This window comes from Heteronotia binoei, chromosome 1 (genome assembly GCF_032191835.1).
Source record: "Heteronotia binoei isolate CCM8104 ecotype False Entrance Well chromosome 1, APGP_CSIRO_Hbin_v1, whole genome shotgun sequence".
Classification (NCBI taxonomy): Eukaryota; Metazoa; Chordata; class Lepidosauria; order Squamata; family Gekkonidae; genus Heteronotia; species Heteronotia binoei.
In genome coordinates, this window is record NC_083223.1 from 16,253,366 (window position 1) to 16,277,745 (window position 24,380).

The following is a 24,380-nucleotide window of genomic DNA, read 5'->3' on the forward strand; positions in this document are numbered from 1 at the left end:
CCAGATTGGCAATTGTATTATAAAGCATCTGTACTTCTTTGGGTAAGAGACTGGATACTGCTGAATGACAAGAGACAATTGCTGTTAGAAGGACATGATTTGACTATGGGGTGGCATGCATATTTGCGGTATCAAAGACTTGAGGGCCACTCCTACTTTAAGAATCATTGGTTTCGAAAACCCTTGTATCATACGTGGTCATGGTTAAAGACTAGAATTTATCAAAAAAAATTCCAAGATGGGTTTCACCAGTAGAAGCATTTACCCATCCAAATCTCCTAAAATTAAATCAGAGCTATAGATATGATGACCTGTTGGGAAAAGATAATCAATTGAAAACCAAAGAAGAGCTGGAAAATATGGATGTTAAAATGAATTGGTGGATGAGATCGCAAATTGAATCCGGATATGCCAAAGACAAGGCAAAAGGTTTTAATACAGAACAATACTTATTTGACAAAATTCTTTTGGGCCCACAAGAAAAGTTAATCTCTAAACTATATGCATACCTACTTCAAATGAAAACACAAGATGAAGTTGTAAAGGACTGTATGGTTCAATGGGCAAAAAATTTTGGTTATAATATTACACTAGAAGAATGGGAGAGACTGTGGAAGCTTAATGTTAAACTAACTAGGTCAGTAACTTTTAAAGAAAATCTGTATAAGATGTTTTACAGATGGTACTTGACCCCACAGAAATTGTGTAAGATTTATACTAATATGTCTAACAAATGCTGGAAATGCACTAAACAGATTGGTACCTTTTACCATATGTGGTGGACGTGTGAGATGGTGAAAGATTATTGGAAAATGGTGCATGAAATGTTACAGAAGATTATGAAGACTCAGATTCATTTCAAACCAGAACTATTTTTATTGAACATATCTCCTGAGGACTATTCTAAAGAGATGAGACATATGTTGGCACACTTTAACACAGCAGCTAGGATCCTGTTGGCGCAGAGATGGAAATCTCAGGAAATTCCCACGAAAATGGACTTGGTGGGAAAAGTTCTAGAGACAGCAGAGCTGGACTTCTGTCCCAGCTGATGGCTGGAAAACCTAAAGAAGAAGCAAGAAAACATTGGATGAAATTTTATGCCTGGTTGGACATTCAAGACTCTTAAGATTCTTTGGTGTGATCTGATTTTTTTTTCTCTATCTTCCTGTATTTTATATTTTAAAATTTACCTTTACTGGAATTGTCAAAATTATTAGATTAAAACAAAAGACTTATATTATACAATTTTAAAATAGATTATGTACAGTTTAGACAAAATAATACGGGAAAATTTATGTAAAGAAAATATTGTAGAATTAACTTTGTATTCTTTGAAGGTATTTCTATGCAAAATAAGATCAGAATGTATTGTGCTTTTTATCTCTCTTCCTATCCCCTTTCCCCCCCTGAAACGAATAAAACTTTTGAAAACTGGAAACAAATGTCACAATATATACTTGTGGGTTTCTCCTGATGGAGACATTTTGACGGTTCCAAAGAAGGGTTCAAATAGAGACAGTGGACTTCAGCAGAAAAGGATTTATTAAGTAGTTTGAACCACAGAGGGATCCTTAACCAGGGCACTGTAGCGAAGTCTCCAAAGTTCTAACAGACACAACCATGCATTATATCTTATCATCTTTCATCTCCAGTTACCCTGTGACCTATGTTTTCATGATCATTTACTGTGTTTACCATAGGAGTTTCTGCTACAAAAAAAGCGCCCTGATTTCAAGACTCTTCTCTGCCCTACTGTTTTCAACACTCAATTTTTATGCAGTAAAACAAACTTTGGGGCCACTAGGTCACCCCAGTGATGTCAGTATATTCTTCTTTACTCTGTCCCATATGCATAAACAGCTGTTATTTATTCCTTGTGCACTGTGTTTGGAAATAACACAAGTGATGGTGTCAAGCATCGATATTTCTCAATAACCAGTCTTTTGTTGTGAAATCAAAAGTCGCTTTATTGTAGAAACTCTGAAGCTTTACCAAGGACAGAATCCTTGGAAGTAATGACGTATACATTATTATACTGTTACTATATAGGATTGGTTCAACATACAGATGCTTTTTGAGTCACGGGTTCAAAGGTTAGTACATAGTATCTAGTTTACTATTAAGGAATGTAGATTATTAAAAACATCTCCATTTCTCACACTTCTTTCAGACCTGATAAGAGCTGTCTGTGTGAATGTGGGGGAGAGGCACCTCACAGCCCGGCTGCAGCGAGAACATCCTGGGCTAGATGGAATTACTGTTTGCCCAACCTTTGGGAAAAGAAGGAGGGAGGCGGTGGATACCAATGGCCTCCTTTCTGTTTAAGAACCCACCATTGTGCTTAGAAATATGCATGCTTGACAGATGGATGTAAAAACATCCTTGTGAGACAGGCTGACCCAGTCTCCATCCGTGGGGAATCGACTGCATTTCTGTGCACAGAATCCATCCACGCAAAGCATGCTACATTCCTAAAAACACTTTCCCTTGGAAGGTAAGCCCCATTAAATAGCACAGGATTTACTTCTGAGTAGACCTGCTTAGGATTTCTTCCACAAGTAGGCTCATGCATGTATTACCGCCCCACCCACCAGTCTTCGTGGACGTTTTGCTATTATGTCCTAACATTGTTCCACAGAGAAAATGCTATGCGTAGAAAGTTGATGGTAGAGCTGTCTGTTTCAAAAAAGCACATGTAAGCTCCCTGGATATGACAGCTCAAAACTCAAGTCTTTGAAAGCATCCCTGTGCAATAATTAGGGTTGCCAAGTCCAATTCAAGAAATATCTGGGAACTTTGGGGGTGGAGCCAGGAGACTTTGGGGGCAGAACCAGGAGACATTGGGGTGGAGCCAGGAGCAAGAGTGTGACAAGCATAATTGAACTCCAAAGGGAGTTCTGGCCATCACATTTAAAGAGACCGCGCACCTTTTAAATGCCTTCTTTCCATTGGAAATAATGAAAGATAGGGGCACTTTCTTTTGGGGTTCATAGAATTGGACCCCCTCGTCCAATCTTCTTGAAACCTGGAGGGCATTTTGGAGAGAGGCATTGGATGCTATGTTGCAAATATGGTGCTTCTATCTCAAAACACAGCCCCCCCCCAGAGCCCCAGATACCTGCGGATCAATTCTCCATCATACCCTATGGGAATTGGTCTTCAGAGGGAATAATGAAGTGCCCAGTAGACATTTTTCTCCCCCCCCCCATCCGCTTTCTGATGACCCTGAAGCGGGGGGGGGGGTGTCTTAGAACAAAGTAGGAGTTCAGTAGCACCTTTAAGACCAACAAAGTTTTATTCAGAATGTAAGTTTTCATATGCATACATACTTCATCGGACAATGGAATGGAGTACAGTGAGCAGAGCTACATATAGCTGGTGCGCAGTGGTTAAGAATGCAAAGTGGTACAAAGTTAGAATCCAATGGCAAAAGAGTGCAGTTAATAAGATTGAAAGACCATTTGGTCTGGATAACATTTGTGTGGGAAACCAATAAAGCAGGAACATATCAGAAACGGGGAAATGATGGTGAGAGTGTCACAAGGCAATAAATGCAGTCTGTTAATTGCTCTATTGCTTGCAAGTCTGGGTTAAACTGAGAACATGCCTTTCCCAGAAGTGTTCCTGTCTATCTAATTTATTTTTTAATGTGTAGCATACATTATAAACATCATTCTAATATGCCATTAGAAAAAAAAGAATAAATCAGAATATAGTGGAAGATGGGTTTAGTATATATAGTGAGATAAATAGTCAATATCCCTTATTTGAGTTTGCCAAAACAAAAACATTATTCTGATTTGTTGTTGTTCAGTCGCACAGTCGAGTCGGACTCTTTGTGACCCCATGGACAAAGTCACACTACTGTAAAAGTGAAATATATTGATATACTGTGGGTTTAGCATATGTAATGAGATAAGAACAGAGCTTTTTTGAAGCAGGAACTTCTTTACATATTAGGCCACACACCCCTGATGTAGTCAATCCTCCAAGAGCTTATAGTAGGCCCTGTAAGAAGAGCCCTGCAAGCTCTTGGAGGCTTGGCTACATCGGGGTTGTGGCCTAATATGCAAAGGAGTTCCTGCTACAAAACAAAAAGCCCTGGATAAGAAACCAATATCACTGTTCAGTCCAAAGGAGGTGTTTATTCCAAGCTTAGTAATAATTTGTAATTCGGCCATTTCCCTCTAAGACTTACGTCTTCGGTGAAACTTCATCTTCAGTCACTGATGATTTACAAAAACACAGAATTGATCTCTCCTTGCGCTTTTTGCAAACCAAGGAGACGTGCCCGATATAATGCATTAATCGAATGAATGCTCTTTTCAGCGTGGGATTGCCCCAGATGAGAATGTACGACTGCATGGAGGGACATAGGTAGACGATGATCGTGACGACCTGGTAGGCAATGCCTCTCTGTGGAAGTATATTGGACAGCAGGAGCATCAAACCCACAAAATTGACACCGTCGACAATCAAGAGTGACACGATTGTCTTCATGGCCTGGAAGTGGGCCGCCATGGTCAGGTTGCTGAAACTCGTCAAGCCGTTCCGCATCCGGTGGGTGTGTCTCCACAGAGAAAAGACCAAGAGGCAGGTCGAGGCGCAGGAGATCAAGAACGCCACTGAAAACCCCACGCCGCAATACACAAACAGATTAAACAAATTGGTTTCCCAAGTAAAATCTTGAAGCGTTTGGTTTGCCGATACGCCCGAACCAGTGCTGTTTTTGCAGCTGACGTTATAAATGCCGTGGAAAAAGGGGACGGTGTTCAGCAGCGATCCGAGCACTGAAACCAGGAGCATCCAGGGCACCAGTCTGGAGATTCTCAGCTTCAGGTGAATGAACAAGCGGTGCCCAAAGTTGGCAATTTTAATGCAGTAAAACGAACACAAGGAGGCCGAGAAGCAGAAGCAGACGCACGTCAGAAACCAGATAGCCGCTTTGAACATCTGGTACAACGCGGTCACTGAGTAAACTCTCGAAGAGATGGACATCCAGAAGATCTTGATTAGGAACATGTTCAGGTAGCAAAACCTGGTGATGCCCAGGGCGGCCAAGATTTTATCGATCGATTTCAGCTGCTTGGTTTTCATCCAGTTGATGCAACTCACCGCAACAATGAAAGCATTCAGAGCCATCCCGGAGACTGACTCGAGTGCTGAGAAAGCTAAGAAGCTTATCGATGAGAACGAAGCGTTGTCTACCTTTGGGATATTGCAACCGCTGGCTTCCATGCTTTTGGGTTTTCTGTCAGAAGAGGCAATGGCTCCTGGTTGAAGGGCGGCCTGTGCTTTATCAGCTGTGGGACTGGGCAGTGCTTCACTTGTGGAGCACTTGATGACCCATCGATTTGCATCCCTTCACAAGGGCATGGGGTAAAAACAAACACCGGTTTTGCAAAAGAGCTTGTGTTCAAACAAAGCGATGCTCTTCGCCAGGCGTTCACCCCAACCCGCAAAACCACAAAACCAAATGATGCGGAGCGTATGGAGGGACGGATCTTGTATTGATACGACAGTGCAATTGTGTAAATCTGGAAAATGATTGAGTGGGGGGAAACGCAATGGTTTCATTTGTTATTTCTGGAGAGAAACGTCACTCATGGGGTTGCCAGCTGCAGGTTGGGAAATGCCTGGAGATTTTGGGGGTGGAGCCTGAGGAAGAAGAAGATATTGGATTTATATCCCACCCTCTACTCACCCTCCACTCACGGCAACACTGGTAGCAATGGTTGTAGGATGGTTGAGGCAGAACGGCAGAGTGGGTTCAAGGGGACAAGGGGAGATGATGATGATATTGGATTTATAGCCCACCCTCCACTCCGAATCTCAGAGTGGCTCACAATCTCCTTTAACTTCCTCCCCCACAACAGACACCCTGTGAGGTGGGTGGGGCTAAGAGAGCTCTGACAAAACTGCCCTTTCAAGGACAACTCTTGTGATAACTATCACCCAAGGCCATTCCAGCAACTGCAAGTGGAGGAGTGGGGGTATCAAACCCGGTTCTCCTGGATAAAAGGTCCGGCCCCTTCCCAGCCTAGCCAGCTTGCTGGCGATAGGCTGGGGGCCGCCTTTGCGGCCCCGGAAGGAGGAGGAGGCAGCAAGATCACCCGACATACGGGTGTTTTTGCAAGGCGCGGAGTCGGGGCTATATAAGCCCCGGCTCCCGCCTTTCCACGCAGTTTTGTTCCGGCTCTCTGGGAGAGAGCCACGTCGTCGTTGCTGCGCGGGGTTGAGGCCTGGGCAGTAGCATCGGAGTTTCGGGAGGAACAGCTGATCGGCGCAGCGGCTGCTGTTCCCTGGCGAGGCGCGCTTGCGGCGGCTGTTCAGAGCGGCGGGGCGAGCTTCCTGGAGGATCAGCTGTTTGGCGCGGCTGGTGCTTCGCGCGGCGGCGCGCTTGCGGCGGCTGTTTTCGAGCGGGCAAAGATTCTGAGGAGCAGCTGTTCGGCGCAGCGTGCGGGCTTCACAGCGAGACGGGCTTGTGGCGGCTGAGAAGCAGCTAACGGCGCAGTAGTATCTGGGGGCTTGGGGGGAGGCTGGGAAGGGATTTGCTGGGCCTCCTCCACCTTCCTTGCCTTTGCCCTTGCAGGGCAGTGCAAAGCGGCCCTAGTTAGTGGGACCGTGGGCGGCTGGACATCGTTAGACGGACCCTTCTCCTGTACTTTTATCCCTGGGAGGGCGAGCCGGGCTTCTTTGTTGGTGGGCTGGTGAACCACTCTCCCCCACCCCGTTTCTCCTTTCCCTTGGAAGAGGGTAATTGGTCCTGGGGGCTTGGGCTGGTGCCGTTAGTAACCTTTCCACCCCGCCCCCCCCCCCCTCATCAGCCCTTCCTCACCCGGCAGGGTGGGAAGTCCCAAGGGCGGTGCCTGTCTGGGGTTGCGATCGGTAGCTTGGCTACCCATTAACAGAGGCATATTTATCTCCTCCTATCGGGGGAGGTGGGTGGGACTGAAAGGGGCCTTGGGTCGTCTGTAAGCCCCAGCCTTGTTATTTCTGGTCATCAGTAGAGTATGGCTCCAAAAAAGGGTCAGGGCAAGTCCAAGGGCAAGCAGCCCGCTCGCCCACCCCGGGGGCGGGGTCAGCAAGGAGCTCCTGCTGAGGACCAGGGACAGAGTGAGCGGGTTCGTCTCGCCATTATTAGTCAATTGGATGCCCTCGAACAGGAACGTGTGGCTAGGGGTGTACCCATTTGGGAGGGCCGTCGCCGCGCCACCGGTCGGTCGGCTCGGCTGACTTTTGAAGCCGAATTGCTTGCAAGGCTGTCTGCTTTACAGGGTGGGCAGCCGGAGCCCGAAGCGCCGCTGGACCCGGGCCAAGAAGAGGATCCAGGTGAAGGCCCATCGGGCACGCCATCGGGCGGGGCGTCTGGAAGCGGGGGGACGCAGCCCCCTGGAGGTTTGGGCGGCTTTCCGGGTGACGGTGGTAAGCCCCCTACTCTGCCTGTTCAAGGTTGGCCTTGGGGTCCCGCCCAGCCATCCCCCCATCTGCCGGGGCCAAGTGGGGTGGGATGGGGGCCCGGGTGGTTTGGTGCCTGCGAACAGTTGGGCCCTGCTCAGCCATGGGCTTGGGGTTGGCATGCACCCAGTTGGTTGCCCAGTGCAGTTCCTACCCCTATTGGCCAGCAGGGGGGGCGCTGGGGCGCCCCCTGCGGCCCCTCCCTCACTGCCCACACCGGGCATTTTGCCATGGGGCGGCCAACAGGGGGCACAATTGCAGGGGGCAAGGCCTGTAGTTCAAGGGGGTGGGTGGTTCTATCCAGCAAACCCCTATGCAAGTATCCCCTTTCATGCTCTCCCTTACGGTGACACTTCTTTGCCTTTGGGGGAACATTTGACGGCGGCTACCCGCGAGAAAATCCTCCGTGGGGAGTACGTCGATGTTTTTGGTCTCTTGTTTAGGGAGCTCGAGAAGAAAACTAAGGATGAGCTCGACGACAGGGACAAGGAAAAGATAAAGCGTAGGAAGGTTGACAGGGCCTGGTCAAATTGGTTGCCCGGCTTCCTGATCTATGCTGGGGTCATCGCAAGGGCACAGCCGGCCAGGGCGGCCGCCCTCTTTCAATATATTGATATAGTCTATAGGGCTTACACGGACTTCGCCGGGGCAGCATGGCTGCAATACGACGAAGCTTTCCGGATGCGGGCCGCCGTCAACCCTGGAATGCCGTGGGACCAAATAAATCAACAGCTGTGGTTGCAGCTGATGGCCCCGGCAAAACCGAATTCCGGGGATAGGTCCGATAGCGGCCATCTGGTGCAGAGAGCACAGCATCAGGAGGCTACCCCAGGCGCCCGCGTCTCCGCGGGCCAGCCGGATCATTCCCGGTTGTTATGCTGGGAGTTTGCCTCCAAGGGGGTTTGTCCCAGGGAGTCTTGTAAATTCCGGCACGAATGTCCGCTGTGCAGTGGGCCCCACGCGTTGTCGGCCTGCAGTAGATCAAAGCCTGGAGCGGGCGGTAAGCGCCCCGGAGGCGGCGGCGGTTCGCAGCCACTTGGAAAAGGGGCCCAGCCCCCTCCGCCTGCCGGCCCTCAGTAGGCTATTGGCCACATACCCCCACACAGGGCTGATGTTGGCTATTACGGGTCCACAGCCGCTGCTGTGGGCTGCGTGCCCTCTGCCATCCTGCATAGCGGCCGATTGCGGTCGGCGGCTTACACGCTTATGTGTGCCCCTTGGTCACCTAGCATGCTGGGGGTGGTTGGTTAATTTTGTGCAGGTTGTTGACTGTTGTTTGTTTTTTCAGGTGCTGTGGCTCGGGGTGAGAGGAGGCGGGTTCTCATCTGCGGGCACAGCATGGTTTTTTGGGCTGCCCATTACGCCAGACGGTCTCCTGTGGGTACCCAGCTCGGTCTCAGTGCGTGGGCCACTGTGGAATGGCTGGGCCGTCGGGGGCTGCGCTGGCCCGGGATCATGCCTCTGTTGTTCAAGGAGCGAAGGGCGCTGCCTCCTCACATCCTGGTCGTCCACTTGGGTGGGAACGACTTGGGGTTGCTGCGTGGGAAGGCTCTTTCCCAGCAGGCGCTGGCTGACCTCCACGAAATCCGTCACAGGTGGCCTGGGGTCACATTGGTGTGGTCGGCGATTTTGCCACGTAGGGTGTGGAGGCACGCTATTTCGCCGGGTGGAATTGAACGGGCCAGACGTAAGGCCAATAGGGCCATTCAGAAGGCCATGGAGGGCGGACTAGGAATTTTCCTCCCTCATCCGGCCATACGGGTCAATCAAGTTGACCTGTACCGGCCGGATGGTGTTCATTTATCCAATTGGGGCAACCGGGCCTTTTTAGATGAGATTAGGCAGGGGGTGCGGCTGGCTCTGGGCCACCCGTTGGGGCGCTAATGCCTAAGCAGAGGCTTGGCATTGGCGGTGGCTGGAGGAGGTTTGGCCACTGGGTTTTCCAGGGGAGCACCTATGGCCTAGCACCGGTGGTGCGGTGGTCTGCAGGAACCGTAGATGGGCTAAACGGCTCAGTACGGTGATGCAGATCACAGGAAGCCTCACCTGGTTGGATCTTTCCATGGGGATTGATGCCAGCCCGGTTGGTGATGGCTGGAGGCCTGGCCGCTCAGTTACAACCCGATTACGGCAGGTTTGTGCTGGGGGCAGGGTGGCTCGCCCTTTGGACAAGGCGGGGTCCAGGTGTTGACCCCAGGGCTTGTCTGGTCTGGTTTTCCCCCCCCTGCCAGTTATATTTGTTAAGCCTAATAAAGCGGCCCGGTTTAAAACCCAACAATTGTGTCTGCCTCTTCATTCCGACTGGGGGGGCAAGGTCCGGCCCCTTCCCAGCCTAGCCAGCTTGCTGGCGATAGGCTGGGGGCCGCCTTTGCGGCCCCGGAAGGAGGAGGAGGCAGCAAGATCACCCGACATACGGGTGTTTTTGCAAGGCGCGGAGTCGGGGCTATATAAGCCCCGGCTCCCGCCTTTCCACGCAGTTTTGTTCCGGCTCTCTGCCCGCCCGCCCTTCCCATTGGCAGTACAGGTACATGCCGGTCGCCTTTTGGGGCCAGGTAGGAATTTTTTCACTCCCGCACAATTGGCCTTCGCGGGGGTGTTTTTCGCCTACCTTGTACTGCCTAGTAGGTTTAGGTTTTGTTGAGTATTAGTCGGTCGCAGGCTGGAGGAGGTTTGGCCACTGGGTTTTCCAGGGGAGCACCTATGGCCTAGCACCGGTGGTGCGGTGGTCTGCAGGAACCGTAGATGGGCTAAACGGCTCAGTACGGTGATGCAGATCACAGGAAGCCTCACCTGGTTGGATCTTTCCATGGGGATTGATGCCAGCCCGGTTGGTGATGGCTGGAGGCCTGGCCGCTCAGTTACAACCCGATTACGGCGGGTTTGTGCTGGGGGCAGGGTGGCTCGCCCTTTGGACAAGGCGGGGTCCAGGTGTTGACCCCAGGGCTTGTCTGGTCTGGTTTTCCCCCCCCTGCCAGTTATATTTGTTAAGCCTAATAAAGCGGCCCGGTTTAAAACCCAACAATTGTGTCTGCCTCTTCATTCCGACTGGGGGGGCAAATCCGCACACTTAACCACTACACCAAACTGGCTCTCTGAGAATGGGGTTTTTGGAGAAGAGATGCTCTTCAGTGGGGTACAAGACCAAAGTGGCCATTTTTCCCCCCAGGGAAACTGATCTCTATCACCTAGAGATCAGTTTTAATAGCGGGAGATCTCCAGCCATCTGCAGATTGGCAACCTTATGTAGTGGTCAAAATCCCAATGAACATAACTGACCCTGAAAGAATGTATGGAACTCAAGGATCAGTTGCAGAAGAAAATGATAGCGGCATAAAGGACATCTGGGCTATCTACATGAAGGCTGTTTTGTGTAAGGATCTGGCAACCCTAGTGGGGCTTTAGCTCTCTGACCCATGTCTGGAATACTTTCCATTTGGGCGGCAGGAAATGCACTTAAAGGGCACTTAGCATCACAGAGAGAGCACTTAGCACCAACAATCAGTGTCACTCCTGTTTATTATGACCGATTTCCCACTCACCTTACACCGCTCTGACGTTCCTCTTTTCAGCAGGGCTTCCTTCCGATTTCACACTATCTACCCGGGTCTACAGCTCACGTCGGCTTTTTTGCACAGCAAACAGAAACCACTAAAAACCAGTTTCTGTTTGCTGCGTGAAAACGCCGATGGGGGCTGCAGTGTGAAATCGGAAGGAAGCCCTGCTGAGAAGAGAAACGTCAGAGCGGCGTAAGGTGAGTGGGAAATCGGTCCATGACTCTGCTTCAACAGGAAGCAGTTTTTCTCCAGGCCAATTTGGCCAGGGATCCTGGAAGCAGGTGTATATTTGTGGGAGAGGTATTTGTGAACTTCCTGCACTGTGCAGGGAGTCAAACTAGATGACTCTGGAGGTCCCTTCCGACTCTATGATCCTATGATCCCAGAACACAAACACCAAACTGGAGATTCTGCTTCCCCAAGCGTGGGAGTGCAAAAACAATGCACCCCACGCAAGTAAGAAATGATAGGAGGGCTCCAAGGCCACCACTTGGGCAGCAGCAAGTGTGTGGACTCTTATCTGGGAGAACCGGGTTTGATTCCCCACTCCTCCACTTGCACCTGCTGGGATGGCCTTGGGTCAGCCATAGCTCTGGCAGAGGTTGTCCTTGAAAGGGCAGCTGCTGTGAGAGCCCTCTTAGCCCCAACCACCTCACAGGGTGTCTGTTGTGTGTGTAGGGAGATTGTGAGGTGCTCTGAGACTCTGAGATTCGGAGTGGAGGGTGGGATATAAATCCAATATCATCATCATCTCCCCTTGAACCCACTCTGTCGTTCTGCCTCAGCCATCCTGTCTCCTACAACCATTGCTACCAGTGTTGCCGTGCTGAAAAGAAAGACAGGGTGGGGACAGCAGATATGCTGACACCAGGTACTATCCCATCGTTGTGACTGTAGCAAAAGCCCAGCAGGAGCTCCCGTGCTCCTTCCCCAGTGTGCCTGCTGCAGAGGGCACTCTGGGGAATGCTGATGCCTCCCTATGCCTTTCCCAGCATGCCAGCTGGAGCCCTGGCTAGCCCAGGCGGAGCTCCGCTCCTGTGCGCTCCAGCCCCCCAAAAGATCTGGTGCCAGTCACTCCATTTGCTGCAGGTAGGATTGACACAGGGCAACTGCAGTTTGAGGTGTCTGCCTGCTCTTCCACTCCTAGCTGTGTTATCAACCAAACACATGTAAAGACTCCAGTGTGGCAGGATCCGAGCTCCCTGGAGCATCCCTACAGAAGAATACAAGTACAGTTTGTGTTATGTATGTAGAATTATGTCTAGTATCTGGGTATTCCTATTTAGCTCATTGGAGCCGGAAGAACGGAGCTTGGGGAATTAGGAACAATGGGCAGCAGGATCCTGATACCTGCTGCCCTGAACCAATCATAGGGCCCCGGCCAGTTTGTACGGACCAATAACCTGCTAGCACGGGAAACCCAGAGTTGTATATAGTTGGCCGGTTCTCCAGTTTTGTTAGTGCAGCCACACACCATACTGCCTCTAATAAAGAGCTGTTATCACTGTTACCTCGTCTCCTCGATGCTTTGAACCCACTATATTATTGCTGGCTCCGTTGCTACACTGTGGGTTCTTCCACATTTCCCTCACTTGTATGTTCCTGTGGCTTTGTGTTTCTTTCTTTTCTGCAAATGTCTCACTCCCTCTAGTGGTCAGTTTGATATTTCAGTGCATGAGTACTGTCCTTTAGTTGAGTCTGGTGTGCTTCCTTCTTTTGGTTGGGAGTCAGGTGATTGCAGGACTCCGTCTCACCTTCAGGAGCTTGTTCTTCTGCCGCCATCCTTGGGCAGGAAACTCCTACTCACTCCTGCGTCCTACTTTTCCTGTCCAGCTCATGCCACCCTCCCTCACAGCATTTCTGCCCCATGTCTCTGGGACAGTGCCAACCATCCTGCTGCATTTTTTGGTAGCAGGAACTTGCATATTAGGCCACACCCCCTTGATGTAACCAATCCTCTAAGAGCGTACAGGGCTGTTTAGTACAGGGCCTACTGTAAGCTCCTGGAAGATTGGCTACATCAGGGGGGTGTAGCCTAATATGCAAAGGAGTGCCTGCTACAAAAAAGCCTTGCTTAAGAACTTAAGAAGAGCCAAGGGTCGTTTTGTAGAAAAATAGGTGGTGCTCATCCAGGGATTGTTATGCAGCTGCACCTACGATTCAATGGACAAGGAGGCGGAACTCTCAGGAGGAGGATGAATTCTTAGAAAAAGGAGGTGGAACTCTCAGAAGGAGAAGGTGGAACTCTCAGGAGGAGCCGGAACTCTCAGGAGGCGGAACTCTCAGGAGGAGAAGATGGAACTCTCAGGAGGCGGAACTCTCAGAAGGAGAAGGAGGAACTCTCAGAAGGAGGAGGAGGAACTCTCAGGAGGAGACGATGGAACTCTCAGAATGAGGTTGAACTCTCAGAAGGAGGAGGAGAAACTCTCAGGAGGAGAAGGTGGAACTCAGAAAAAGGAGGCAGAATTCTCAGAAGGAGGAAGAGGAACTCTCAGAAAGGTTCAGGAGCTATGCTCCTGTGAGCTCCCACTAAATCCAAGGCCTGAGAAGAGCCCTGCTGGATCAGACCAGTGTGCCATCTAGTCCAGCATCCTGTCTCATGGCTGTTGCGTGGGTGTAGGCCAAGTAGGCGGCCGCCTAGGGTGCCACTTGGCCTAGGGGGCACGACCAGGTGCCTCCTCTCCTTACATGCAGCATGTATGCTCCTTGGAGCCTGCCTTCCCCAATGGAAAGCAGGCTTCATGGAGTGCAGATGCTGCCCGGCTGGTTTTGTGTTCCCCGGGTCTGTTACAGACCTGGGAAACGTGAAAGCGGACAGCGCCTGTGTAGTGCTTTCCTTGGAACCCAGCAGGGATAAATTAACCAATTGTAAAAGCTGAAAAAGAGCCAATTACAGTTTCTAAAAATTGGCTCCTGTTGAAGTTGTATGCTGCCACTCATTCTTCCTACTCTGCTTTAACAGAGCCATGGGGTGGGAGCCGTAGCTCAGCGGCAGAGCATCTTTCTCGCATGCACAAGGTCTTGTCTCTGGCACCTCCAGCTAAAAGGATCAAGCAGCATTCCCACAATTGTTATTGCTTAATCTCACTTTAAAAATAAAAAATAAAATTCAAAATAAAAGAACTGTAAATTAAAAATGTAAATAGTTTCAAGTTTCTTTGTTTCTCCTATAATTCTTTTTTTTTAATTTGGGGTGGATTGCTAGTGGGCAGCTCACCTAGGGCACCAAAAACCCTAGCACTGGCCCTGCGTCTCACACAGTGGCCAACTGGTTTCCTCTGATGTTGCTACCTTCCTCCCTGGCACCTAGAGAGCCAGTTTGGTGTAGTGGCGGCAGACTAATCTGAAGAACTGGGTTTGATTTCCCACTCCTCCTCCACCAAATGAAGACTGCTGGATGACCCTGAGTCCGTCAGCGTTCTCTCAGAGCTGTTCTCTCGAGAGCAGTTCTCTCAGAGAGTTCTCAGCCCCACCTACCTTACAGGGTGTCTGTTGTGAGGAGAGGAAGGGAAAGAGATTGTAAGCTGCTCTGAGACTCTGAGTAGAGGGTGGGGTATTGGAAGGAAGGCCACGCTGCCTGCAGTTACCCAAATTATAATATATATTATATTACCAAATATAATATAATGGGTTCTATGGATCGATGAGGTGATGTGGTAGTGGAACAGCTGTTTATTGATTTCAGCATGGCATGGCTAAGCATAAGACTGAAGACTGGGGCAACAGGGCCAACTATATATATACACGTCAGGGTTCCCATGCAAACACTTTATTGGTCCATTCAAACTAGCAGGGGACCTGTGATTGGAGCAGGGCAGCAGGAATTAGGACCCTGCTGCCCATTGTTCCCAAGTCCCCAAGCTCTAGTCGCCTGGCTCCAATGACCCAGGCAGGAGCACCCAATTTAGTTCTCCCTTGAGTCCACATACATAACAGTCTAATAATTAATCAGCTTAGCAAGAGGCAGGTAACTCAGTGAATGCTCTTCTAGAATAGTATTTACGGTGTTATGTAAATTACCAACAATCCAATTGGGTAGATTTGTTGCCTTTTGCGGAGTATGGATATAACAACAGTGTTCACAGTTCCACAAAGACCTCTCCTTTCAGAGGAGTGAATGGTTACGAAGGAAAACCTTTCCCCCTGTTACCAGGGGGAGATGCCCCAGAATTACCCTCATCTTTTGAACATTGGTGGGGAAACTTAGGAAAAGTGTGGAAAGTAATACAAGAGAACTTGGAAACGGCTAAAGACACTTACAAATTATGACAAAAATCATTTTCCAGTATGGGACTTCAAAGTAGGGGAGACCGTTTTCCTATCAACTAAGAATTTACCAATGTCTCAGCCTTCAAGGAAATTAGCTTACAAATTCCTGGGCCCGTTCAAAATAAAGAGAGTAATCAATAAAGTTATCGTGGAACTAGAACTAGAACTACCAAAAATGTTTAATAAAATCCATCCTGTCTTTCATTGCAGCCTATTACACCGGGATCCTGGAGCTATGTCTTGGCACCCTCGACCACAAACTCCACAACCTGTCCAGATTGGGAATCAGAGTCACCATGAAGTTCAAGAAATCCTAGATGCCAAATTAAAAAGAGGGGTGTTGTACTTTCTAATTAGATGGAAACATTTTCCACCAAGTCACAATGAGTGGGTGGAGGCTTCAAATGTGAGGGAAGCAAATCTGATAAAGAAATTTTACAAGTTAAATCCAAATAAACCCCGGAAAAAGTCTTGGGGGGGGGGCAGTATGTCAAGCATGCTATTTCTGTGTATTAGATCAATATCATTATTGGAATCCAATTCCTCTCTCTCTGTTCTAAAAACTCCTCTTTCCCAGAGTTGCATTTCAAAACAACTCCCCCCTCACTTTTTCTTGCCTTTCTTTTCCTTTCGCACCTCTGGGTAGAAAATGTAGGAATGCAAGTAACTTTGTTGATAGAAAGAAAGGAGGCGCCTCACCCAAATCGTTTCCATTCATACCGCTTATCAAGAGAGACAGGAATGTATGGGAGCCAGGGAAGTTGTAACTGCATGATATCAGCTGGTAGTATTTCTGAATATCTGTAGCAATTCACATATGTATGTTATGACTTGAAGCTATCTTTTCTATTGCCTTTGAAGTATTCCTTAAAACACTATGCTGTGTGAAACTCTGTATCACTCTCAAGGTATCCTACCTTGAGCCAACAATAGATTATCAATAAAACGAGTCTTTGTATCCAACAACTGCTTGTTTATTAGAAATACCGATGCTTGACACTCAGCCCCACCCACCTCACAGGGGGAGGTGGGGGAGGAAGGTAAAGGAGATTGTGAGCCGCTCTGAGACTCTTAAATTTGGAGTGGAGGGCGGGCTATAAATCCAATATCTCCTTCTTCTTATATTTGGAGTTGTTTTGTCCAATTGTTTCTAAGTTTCGGAATGATATTGTGCAACAAATAACTAATATAAATGGACGTATAATTCCTTTTACAATACAGTCAATATTGTTGAATGTTTGGTCTGATTTAGACATTCCTAGCTTACAAAAAAAAAAAAATTAACTGAAGCATTATTATTGGAAAGCTTCCCAGTTGCCTGATGTAAAGGAATGATATATATGTTTGTGGGACAACATAATTTTTGATACAATAGCTGACGTTAAGAGGTCAAATGGATATCCTATGTCTGAGTCAAACTTCCTGAGTAAGTGGTACCTGGTTTTGGAAAAAATATATATTAAATAATAAAGATTCCCTGTATTCTCTTAGTAATCATCGTTATTTTAAATTGGTCTCATTATTGTAATAATATATATATATTTATATAAGATAATAATATTTTTAATTCTGTAGTAATTTTATTCTGTCATTGTTGATGTTATGTTGATGTGTTGCAGTTGTGTTCAATGTTCCTTCTAAGCTGCGGGGTCTTGTGAGCAAAAATTCTACTTTGTGAGCTACTGGCATTAAAGTTTGAGCTACTGCATAAATGAGTGTGCTCTGGGGTCATCCTTCCTGAGCGAAGACAAAAATGTGTGAGCCGGAGGCTAAAAAAATCTGAGAACTAGTTCACGTTAACTCAGCTTAGAGGGAACACTAGTTGCGTTATTAATCAATTATTTATTTAAATATTATATTTGGAATGATATCACATATGAAAAGCGTTCAGGCTTCTTTTCTCTCTGGACACCAAACTACCCATCTGTGAAAGGAGTCTGACTGCAGTGCTAACCCCACTGTGTTCACATTCAGGCAGGTGGGTGACGGCGGAAGGGCGGCACACAATCCTCACAGCCTCCCCCCCCCCCATTCACAAAGCATCATAAAATAATTTTTGAAAAATGAAAATAGCTTTACCTACAAAATGGAAAGCAGTCGTGAGCTAATGCGGTTCCGTTTTGTGCTGGAAGGGTTCCTTCTTTTGGAGTTGGTGGAAAGGGATTTGTTTTTTAAGTCTATCGAGACAGCAGACAGACATAATGAAAGTGTTTACCCAACAGAAAGATGAAAAAGTCCAATATTGCTACTCCCCCCAGAGGTAAGATCATATGATTAACAGCGGATTCATTGATGCCAAGGTTGGCTTTGGGAGTTAACAGGTTATGTTTCTTGAATATCTAACACGGCATGATATAATCCCCTAAAATTCTTTGTATCTAGATAGGATTTATTTTTAGTAAATGTTGATTTAGTTGATTGGCAACAAGTTCTGATTATTCTAAGGATAATGTAATATTGTATTATCCATCTATTATAGATAAAAAGGTTATAAAAGTGATAAAATATTAATTAAAACAGGATTTGTTTAATTTATCTGGAAGCAGGGGGAAAGCAGGGAGATTTCAAGCCCCTGAGAAATCAGTAGCACCTTCACTTAAAAAATGGACAACCAGATGCTTCAATGAGAGCCAGTGCGGTATACTGGTTAAATGCACAGGCTTTTATCTGGGAGAACTGGGCTTGATTCCCCACTCCTCCACTTGCAGCTGCTGAAATGGCCTTGGGTCAACCATAGGTCTTGTAGAGCTGTCCTTGAAAGGGCAGCTTCTGGGAGAGCTCTCTCAGCCCCACCCACCTCACAGGGTGTCTGTTGTGGGGGAGGATGGTAAAGGAGATTATAGGCCACTCTGAGATTCAGAGTGAAGGGCATGATATAAATCCAATATCATCATCATCATCATCATCATCATCATCATCATCATCATCATCGTCACCTCCTCCTCCTCTTTCATTTATCCTGTCTCTCGCTCAGCTCCTGACTGGTTAAGTAAACCCTCTGCCCCCAAATTCTGGAGCTGGCCCCCTCTGTTGTGGTGTATTGTTGTACTGTTCAGTTTTGTGATGGAAGAGTTCCTTCATTTGGAGTCAGTAGAAAGGTATTTGTTTTTTAAGTCTATTGGGGAAGGGATGGTGGTGCTGGCGCAGCTCCTTCTGCTGCCGGGCTTCTGGGCGGGCAGCACATGAGAGCAGGTGGGTGGGGGGGCCTCCCTCTCCTTTCCCTCCTGCTGCTGGGCTCCTGGGCGGGCGGCACCTGAGGGCAGGCGGGCAGGCAGGCCAGGGGGGGCCTCCCTCTTCTTTCTCTCCTGCTGCCGGGCTCCTTTCCCTCACATGCAAGGGTGGCGGCGGCAAGGAGAGAGGCCCGGGACGTGCGGGAACATTGCCTCCTCAGAGGGCCCAGTCGCCTCCCTCCCGTCCCTTCTCCCGTCCCTCCCTCCTCCCCTCCCCCCCCTCTGGACTCAGGCAGTGTTTGGCCCCGGCCTCCTTCAGAAGTTAGAAAGTAAAGGTCAATCTCCCCCCCCCCCCGCCACTTTCCGCTTTATTTATAGAGGAGGAATATGAATTCCTCCCCTCTCCCATTTTATAAGTTTTTTGGAGTCCGAGCTTTTACAGTTTCGCAACCTGGCTGCATGTGGACCTTTGCATAAATATATCTAACGGTCTGATTCAAGGTGCTTACTCCTAAGTAAACCACAGTAAATGACCTCATTCGTTTTTCCAATGCTTTTTTTTTGGTCTTTCTGTTATAGATGAGCAAAAACAGTGTAACATATGAGCAAAAAGAATGTGATTCTTTGTGGGTTTTTAAAAATTTCTTTCCTTCAGTTACACTTCAGTGAAATGTGTGAATCTCTCTTCTCCCCCCTTCCCCTGCCCCGCCGCCACCCCACTTCTAGGTCATTAGATTGACCAGTATGCTGCGGAGAAGGCTCGGGAGATTTATTGTGCTTTTTGACCCCTGGTAGGCCAGCCATGGCCAAATCCAAGAAAAGAAAAATTTCAGAAGAAATAGAACATTTATTGGAACATGGGCAGATTCATTCGCTTTCACTACTGATGAGACTGGTTTACCATTATGTTTAATATGTGGTGAGAAATTGGCAAACAACAAAAAGTCGAATGTTGCAAGACATTTCCAAACTAAACACAAAGCCTTTGCTCAAAAATATCCGGATGGAGATGAGAGAAGAAAATCCATTTCGGAACTGATGCGGAAGGTTGATTTGAGTAAAAATCACTTCAAGAAGTGGATTAAGTCTGCCAATTCAACTACATATGCTAGTTTTGTGGCTGCACAGGAAATAGGCACGGGAAGGCGTTCGCAGATGGAGATTATATAAAAGAATCATTCATGAAGATTTCAGAACATCTATTCTCGGACTTTAAAAACAAGAGTGAAATTGTGCAGAAAATCAGAGATGTGCCTCTCTCTGCGAGGATTGTCAAAGGAAGAACCATAAAAATGGCAGAAAACATCACCAGACATCAATTCAGCAATGGCGTACTCAATCGCCTGTGATGAGTCCAAAGACAGAAGTGATATTGAACAAATAGAGCTTTCCTGTGTCTGTGAGCTCTGCTGGGCCACAGGAAGAAATGATTGATTTGATACCACTAAAAGGTCAGACACGGGGGGCAGACATCTGTGAGGCTGTCTTGGATTCTTTAAGAACTAAAGAAATAAACACCACTCACCTGGTGTCAGTGGCTACTGATGGGGCACCAAGTATGACAGGAGCGCAGAAGGGCTTTGTGGCTTTACTGCAGAAGTCGCTGGGTAGAACGCTGATGGCATTTCACTGCATCCTACACCAAAAGGCATTGTGCGCTCAAACATTTCCACCAGAATGCACAGAAGTAATGAATGTTGTCATTTGGATTGTCAGTCTCTCTCTCGGCTTGACTTCGCGAACGAAGATTTAAGAAGGGTGCAGTAGTCCACGTCTGCTGCAGGCTCGCTGGTGGCTGACAAGACCAATGCGGGACAGGCAGATCCGGCCACAGTGGCTGCAGGGAAAAGTCTGATTTGGGGTTGGTGCTGTAGCAGTGCGATTCTTCCTCAATCTCCCTTTGTCCTCAAGACCAGCTATGCGTGCGTTCTCAAAAGAAGAGACAGCCTGGTGGATGGTGTGCCTCCATGCTTTGCGATCTGAGGCTAGGTCAGACCACTGGTGATGGTTGATGCGACAGGTGCCAAGGGATTTCTTCAAGGAGTCCTTGTACCTCTTCTTTGGTGCCCCTCTATTTCGATGGCCGGTGGAAAGTTCGCCATACAGAGCAATCTTGGGAAGGCGGTGGTTTTCCATCCTAGAAATATGCCCTGCCCAGCGCAGCTGCGTCTTCAACAGCAGTGCCTCGATGCTGGTAACCTCCGCCCTCTTGAGGATTTCAGTGTTGGTCACAAAACAATTGTCAGTAAAACAATGGCAAAAGGTTTAAATCACCATCAGTTCTGTTTGCTACTGGAGGAGGTGGAAAGCACGTATTCTGATCTCCTGTTGCACAACAGAGTGCGTTGGCTGTCCAAAGGGGAGGTACTCAAACACTTTGCCGCATGTCTGGAAGAGGTGAAAACTTTCCTGGGAAGCAAAGGGCTCACCTTTCCTGATCTGGAACAGCCAGAGTGGCTGGAAAAGCTACACTTCATGTTAGATATGACAGCGCACCTGAACGCGCTGAACACAAGTCTTCAGGGGGAAGGAAGCACAGCCTTGCACATGCTGGAGGAGGTTTTGGCATTTGAGTGCAAGTTGACAGTGTTTGCCAGAGAGGTACACTGTCTCACTTCCCCTCTTTGAGAGAATTCAAACAAGCTCGCAATATGATAAATATGGAGTGTTTGCATTCTGCAGTCGCCGCAATGCAAACATCGTTTGGGAAACGATTCTTTGAGTTCAGATAGGAAAAAAAAAACACATTATCCTTCCCTGTCACTCCCCTGAACATCGATCCATCCCTATTGAATATGACTACATTTGCAGGTGTAAGACAACCAGATCTTGAGATGCAACTGGCTGACATAGCTGACAAAGATATACGGGTGTCCAAGTTCAAATGCTTGACAGCTAATCTTGAAGATGTTGCCCGTCAGAAGGCCATTCTTGCTCAGAATCACAAATGGAGTGATATTGAAAACCTTCCCAAACTGGACCAACTTATATTTGAAAGATGGAATGCCATCCCCGACACTTATATGGACATGAAAAAATATGCATCTTCGATCTGTCCTGTCGATCTTCGGATCCACATACTCATGTGAGCAGGTCTTCTCCCACATGAACTATATTAAAAACAAACATCGCTCACGCCTCACAGATGACAGTTTACAATGCTGTGTGAAGATGAAGGTGACGTCTTATAGCCTCGATGTACAGGCATTGTGTGCTGAAGTTCAGGAGCAAAAATCACATTAACCAGGTAAAATAAATATTTTAATTGGGTATTATTTTTCAAATATGTATTTTACATTGTTCAGTGAAATAGTCCTTTTTTTATACAGGCTGACAGCTGACTGCACACTCCAGTACACGTGATAAAAGGATGATGGCACACAGAAGCAGACAGCATTTTTGGTTTGCTGCAGGTGGATAATTTAAGTCCGGCTTTTTATTTCATAAATACGAGGACTCAAATAGACATTGAGTGATTTATTTGAAAATAACTTTCAACCCAGTGTCTTTTTTTTTCAGAGTTCAAAATGTTTATGTTGCGTGCAAAAATAAAAATTTGTTTTCTCTGCAGCAGTTCGTTGATTTCATAAATGCAACACACTATCATAAAGGTACAAAGCGATATATGCATTGTTATCTTCGTTTTAGATGTCAAAAAGGTTTTGCGGCTCCCAGCGTTTTCTTTTCTGTGAGAAACGGGTCCTAATTGCTCTTTGACTGTTAAAGGTTACCTACCCTGCCTAGAGCAAACAAATGTCTTCAGAAGACAAAGTTACCTTGACAGGGATGGTCCAGGTTAGTCCAATCTAATCAGATCTCAGCTACTAAGCAGAGTCAGCCCTGGTAAAAATCTCGATGGGAGACCACCAAGGAAGTCCAGGGTTGCTACACAGAGACAGGCAATGACATCCACCTCTGAACATCTTTTGCCTTGGAACCCATCGGGTGTTGCTATAAGTTAGTTGTGTGCAGGGGTGGAATTCTAGCAGGAGCTCCTTTGCATATTAGGCCACACACCGCTGATGTAGCCAATCCTCCAAGAGCTTACAAAAAAGATCCAGGCGGATTGGCTACATCAGGGGTGTATGGCCTATTATGCAAAGGAGCTCCTGCTAGAATCCCATCCCTGGTTGTGTGATTTGACAGCACTTTGCACACACAAAGGATGTAGCCCACTGAGCTGATATTTCGGATATTCCTTCATTTCACCACTTGCAGCGTCCATACTGCAGCATTTGAAGGAACGCCTTTTTGAATCTGGGATTCGTCAGAATCAGGACAACGGAATGTGCCGTAGGGCAAGCGTTTAAAACAACCGAACAAAAGAAGACTAAGGGGCTGTCCTCTGAAAATGTATTGGTCAGTAAGACCATCAAAGCCACGAAGTTGACAAGGTAAGTAATCAGGAAGGATGTTATTAGTTTCACTGCTTGGACGTGAGCGGCCATCCTAGGACTTGTGTAGCTGGACAAAACATCTCTCAGCTGCCAAGCGTGTTGCCAAAGGGAAACAAGTAAAAGAATGGCAGAAACGACAAAAATGACAAAAACCACAGAGAAACCAAAGCCGCACAAGAATAACAGCATGCCCCAATTGGTATGCATATCGATCTGATATGTAGTAACGTTTCCTGATGCCGTGGCGTTTGGAATGTTGCACTGGAAGGTGTAAATCATACCGAAGAAAGGGGTGGTGTTGACAAACGATAAAAGTGCAGAACTTAGGAGCAGTGCTGGAACCGCCCTGGATATCTTTAGCTTCAGAGAGACGAATAAAGAATGACTGAAATTGGCAATCTTCAGGCAGTAGAACAAGCAGAGGCAAGCGGCAAGCCAGAGGTTGGAAGAGATGAAGAACCAGAGGGTGGCTTTCAATCCTCGATAGAAAAAGTCACTGTAGTAGATCTTAGGGCTTAAGGTTTTACACAGCAACCGTAACATTCCTGTGATCAAAAAGCAAAACCTGTTGGTGGCCAAGACCAACAAGATCCGGTCAACTGCACCGAGGGATTTGTTTTTAAGTCTATCGATACAGCAGACAGTCACAATGAAAGCGTTTATCCAAGCCCCGACTATGGTCTCGGCCCCTATGATCGCCAGCACGATCAGCCCGAAAGCAGGGGATTCATCCTGGGGCGGACTACAAGCACCGGTGGACATCTTTTAAAAGCGACGGGTGTTTCAGGCAAGAGGAGTCTCTTCTCTTTGGCAGTCCACAGGAAGAGGGCAACGACTTTGACTCGGCGCGTTTCTTAGAGAAAACACAGTCTCCAGAATGGGCAGAAAAGGACGTCTGAATAACAGTTGAGCGCCTGCTTTTTTTTGAAGAATGCAAATGCAGAGAGGATCGTTTTACAAAGAGTCTCTGCCACAGTTCAGATTTGCATTATTTGATGAAATGAGGAGAAGACACCATAGAAGCTAATCGAAGGGATCAGCAGGCAGCTGAACTGTTATAGCAACATAATCAAATTAGGGTAGAATGGGTTACACGACACTGTTCACATTTACATGCTACTAATTTCATTTCATTTTAATTTAATTTTTGGATTTATATCCTACCCAATCCTGCAAGCAGGCTCAGGGCGACACACAATGGTAAAATCAGATATATCAAAATTAAAAAAACAACATCATAAAACAGATACCGTAGATTTGAAGGCAACATATAAAATAAATATTTCAGACACAGGTGGCAAACCACACAACGTAGGCTGATGACTGTTGACACAACACAGCACCATGATGGTGAGATGCTGGCGGAAGCAATGACTTTCAAAACGACGCCCGCTGAATCAATTAAAAGCCTGGGTGAAGAGCTCTGTCTTGCAGGCCCTGCGAAACCTTGATAAGTCCCACAGGGCCCGAATCTCTAGTGCGAGCTCATTCCACCAGATAGGGGCCTGGACCAAAAAGGCCTTAACCCT

General features: G+C 47.5%; 1 protein-coding gene across 1 annotated transcript; it reads right to left on the reverse strand.

Moving 5' to 3' along the window:
* Nucleotides 1–22,659: 22,659 nt before the first annotated feature.
* LOC132586365 (taste receptor type 2 member 40-like) lies at nucleotides 22,660–23,613 on the reverse strand. Its single transcript, XM_060258406.1, has one exon. The coding sequence runs from the start codon at nucleotides 23,611–23,613 to the stop codon at nucleotides 22,660–22,662; it is 954 nt and encodes a 317-aa protein (XP_060114389.1).
* Between the last annotated feature and the right edge of the window lie 767 nt (nucleotides 23,614–24,380).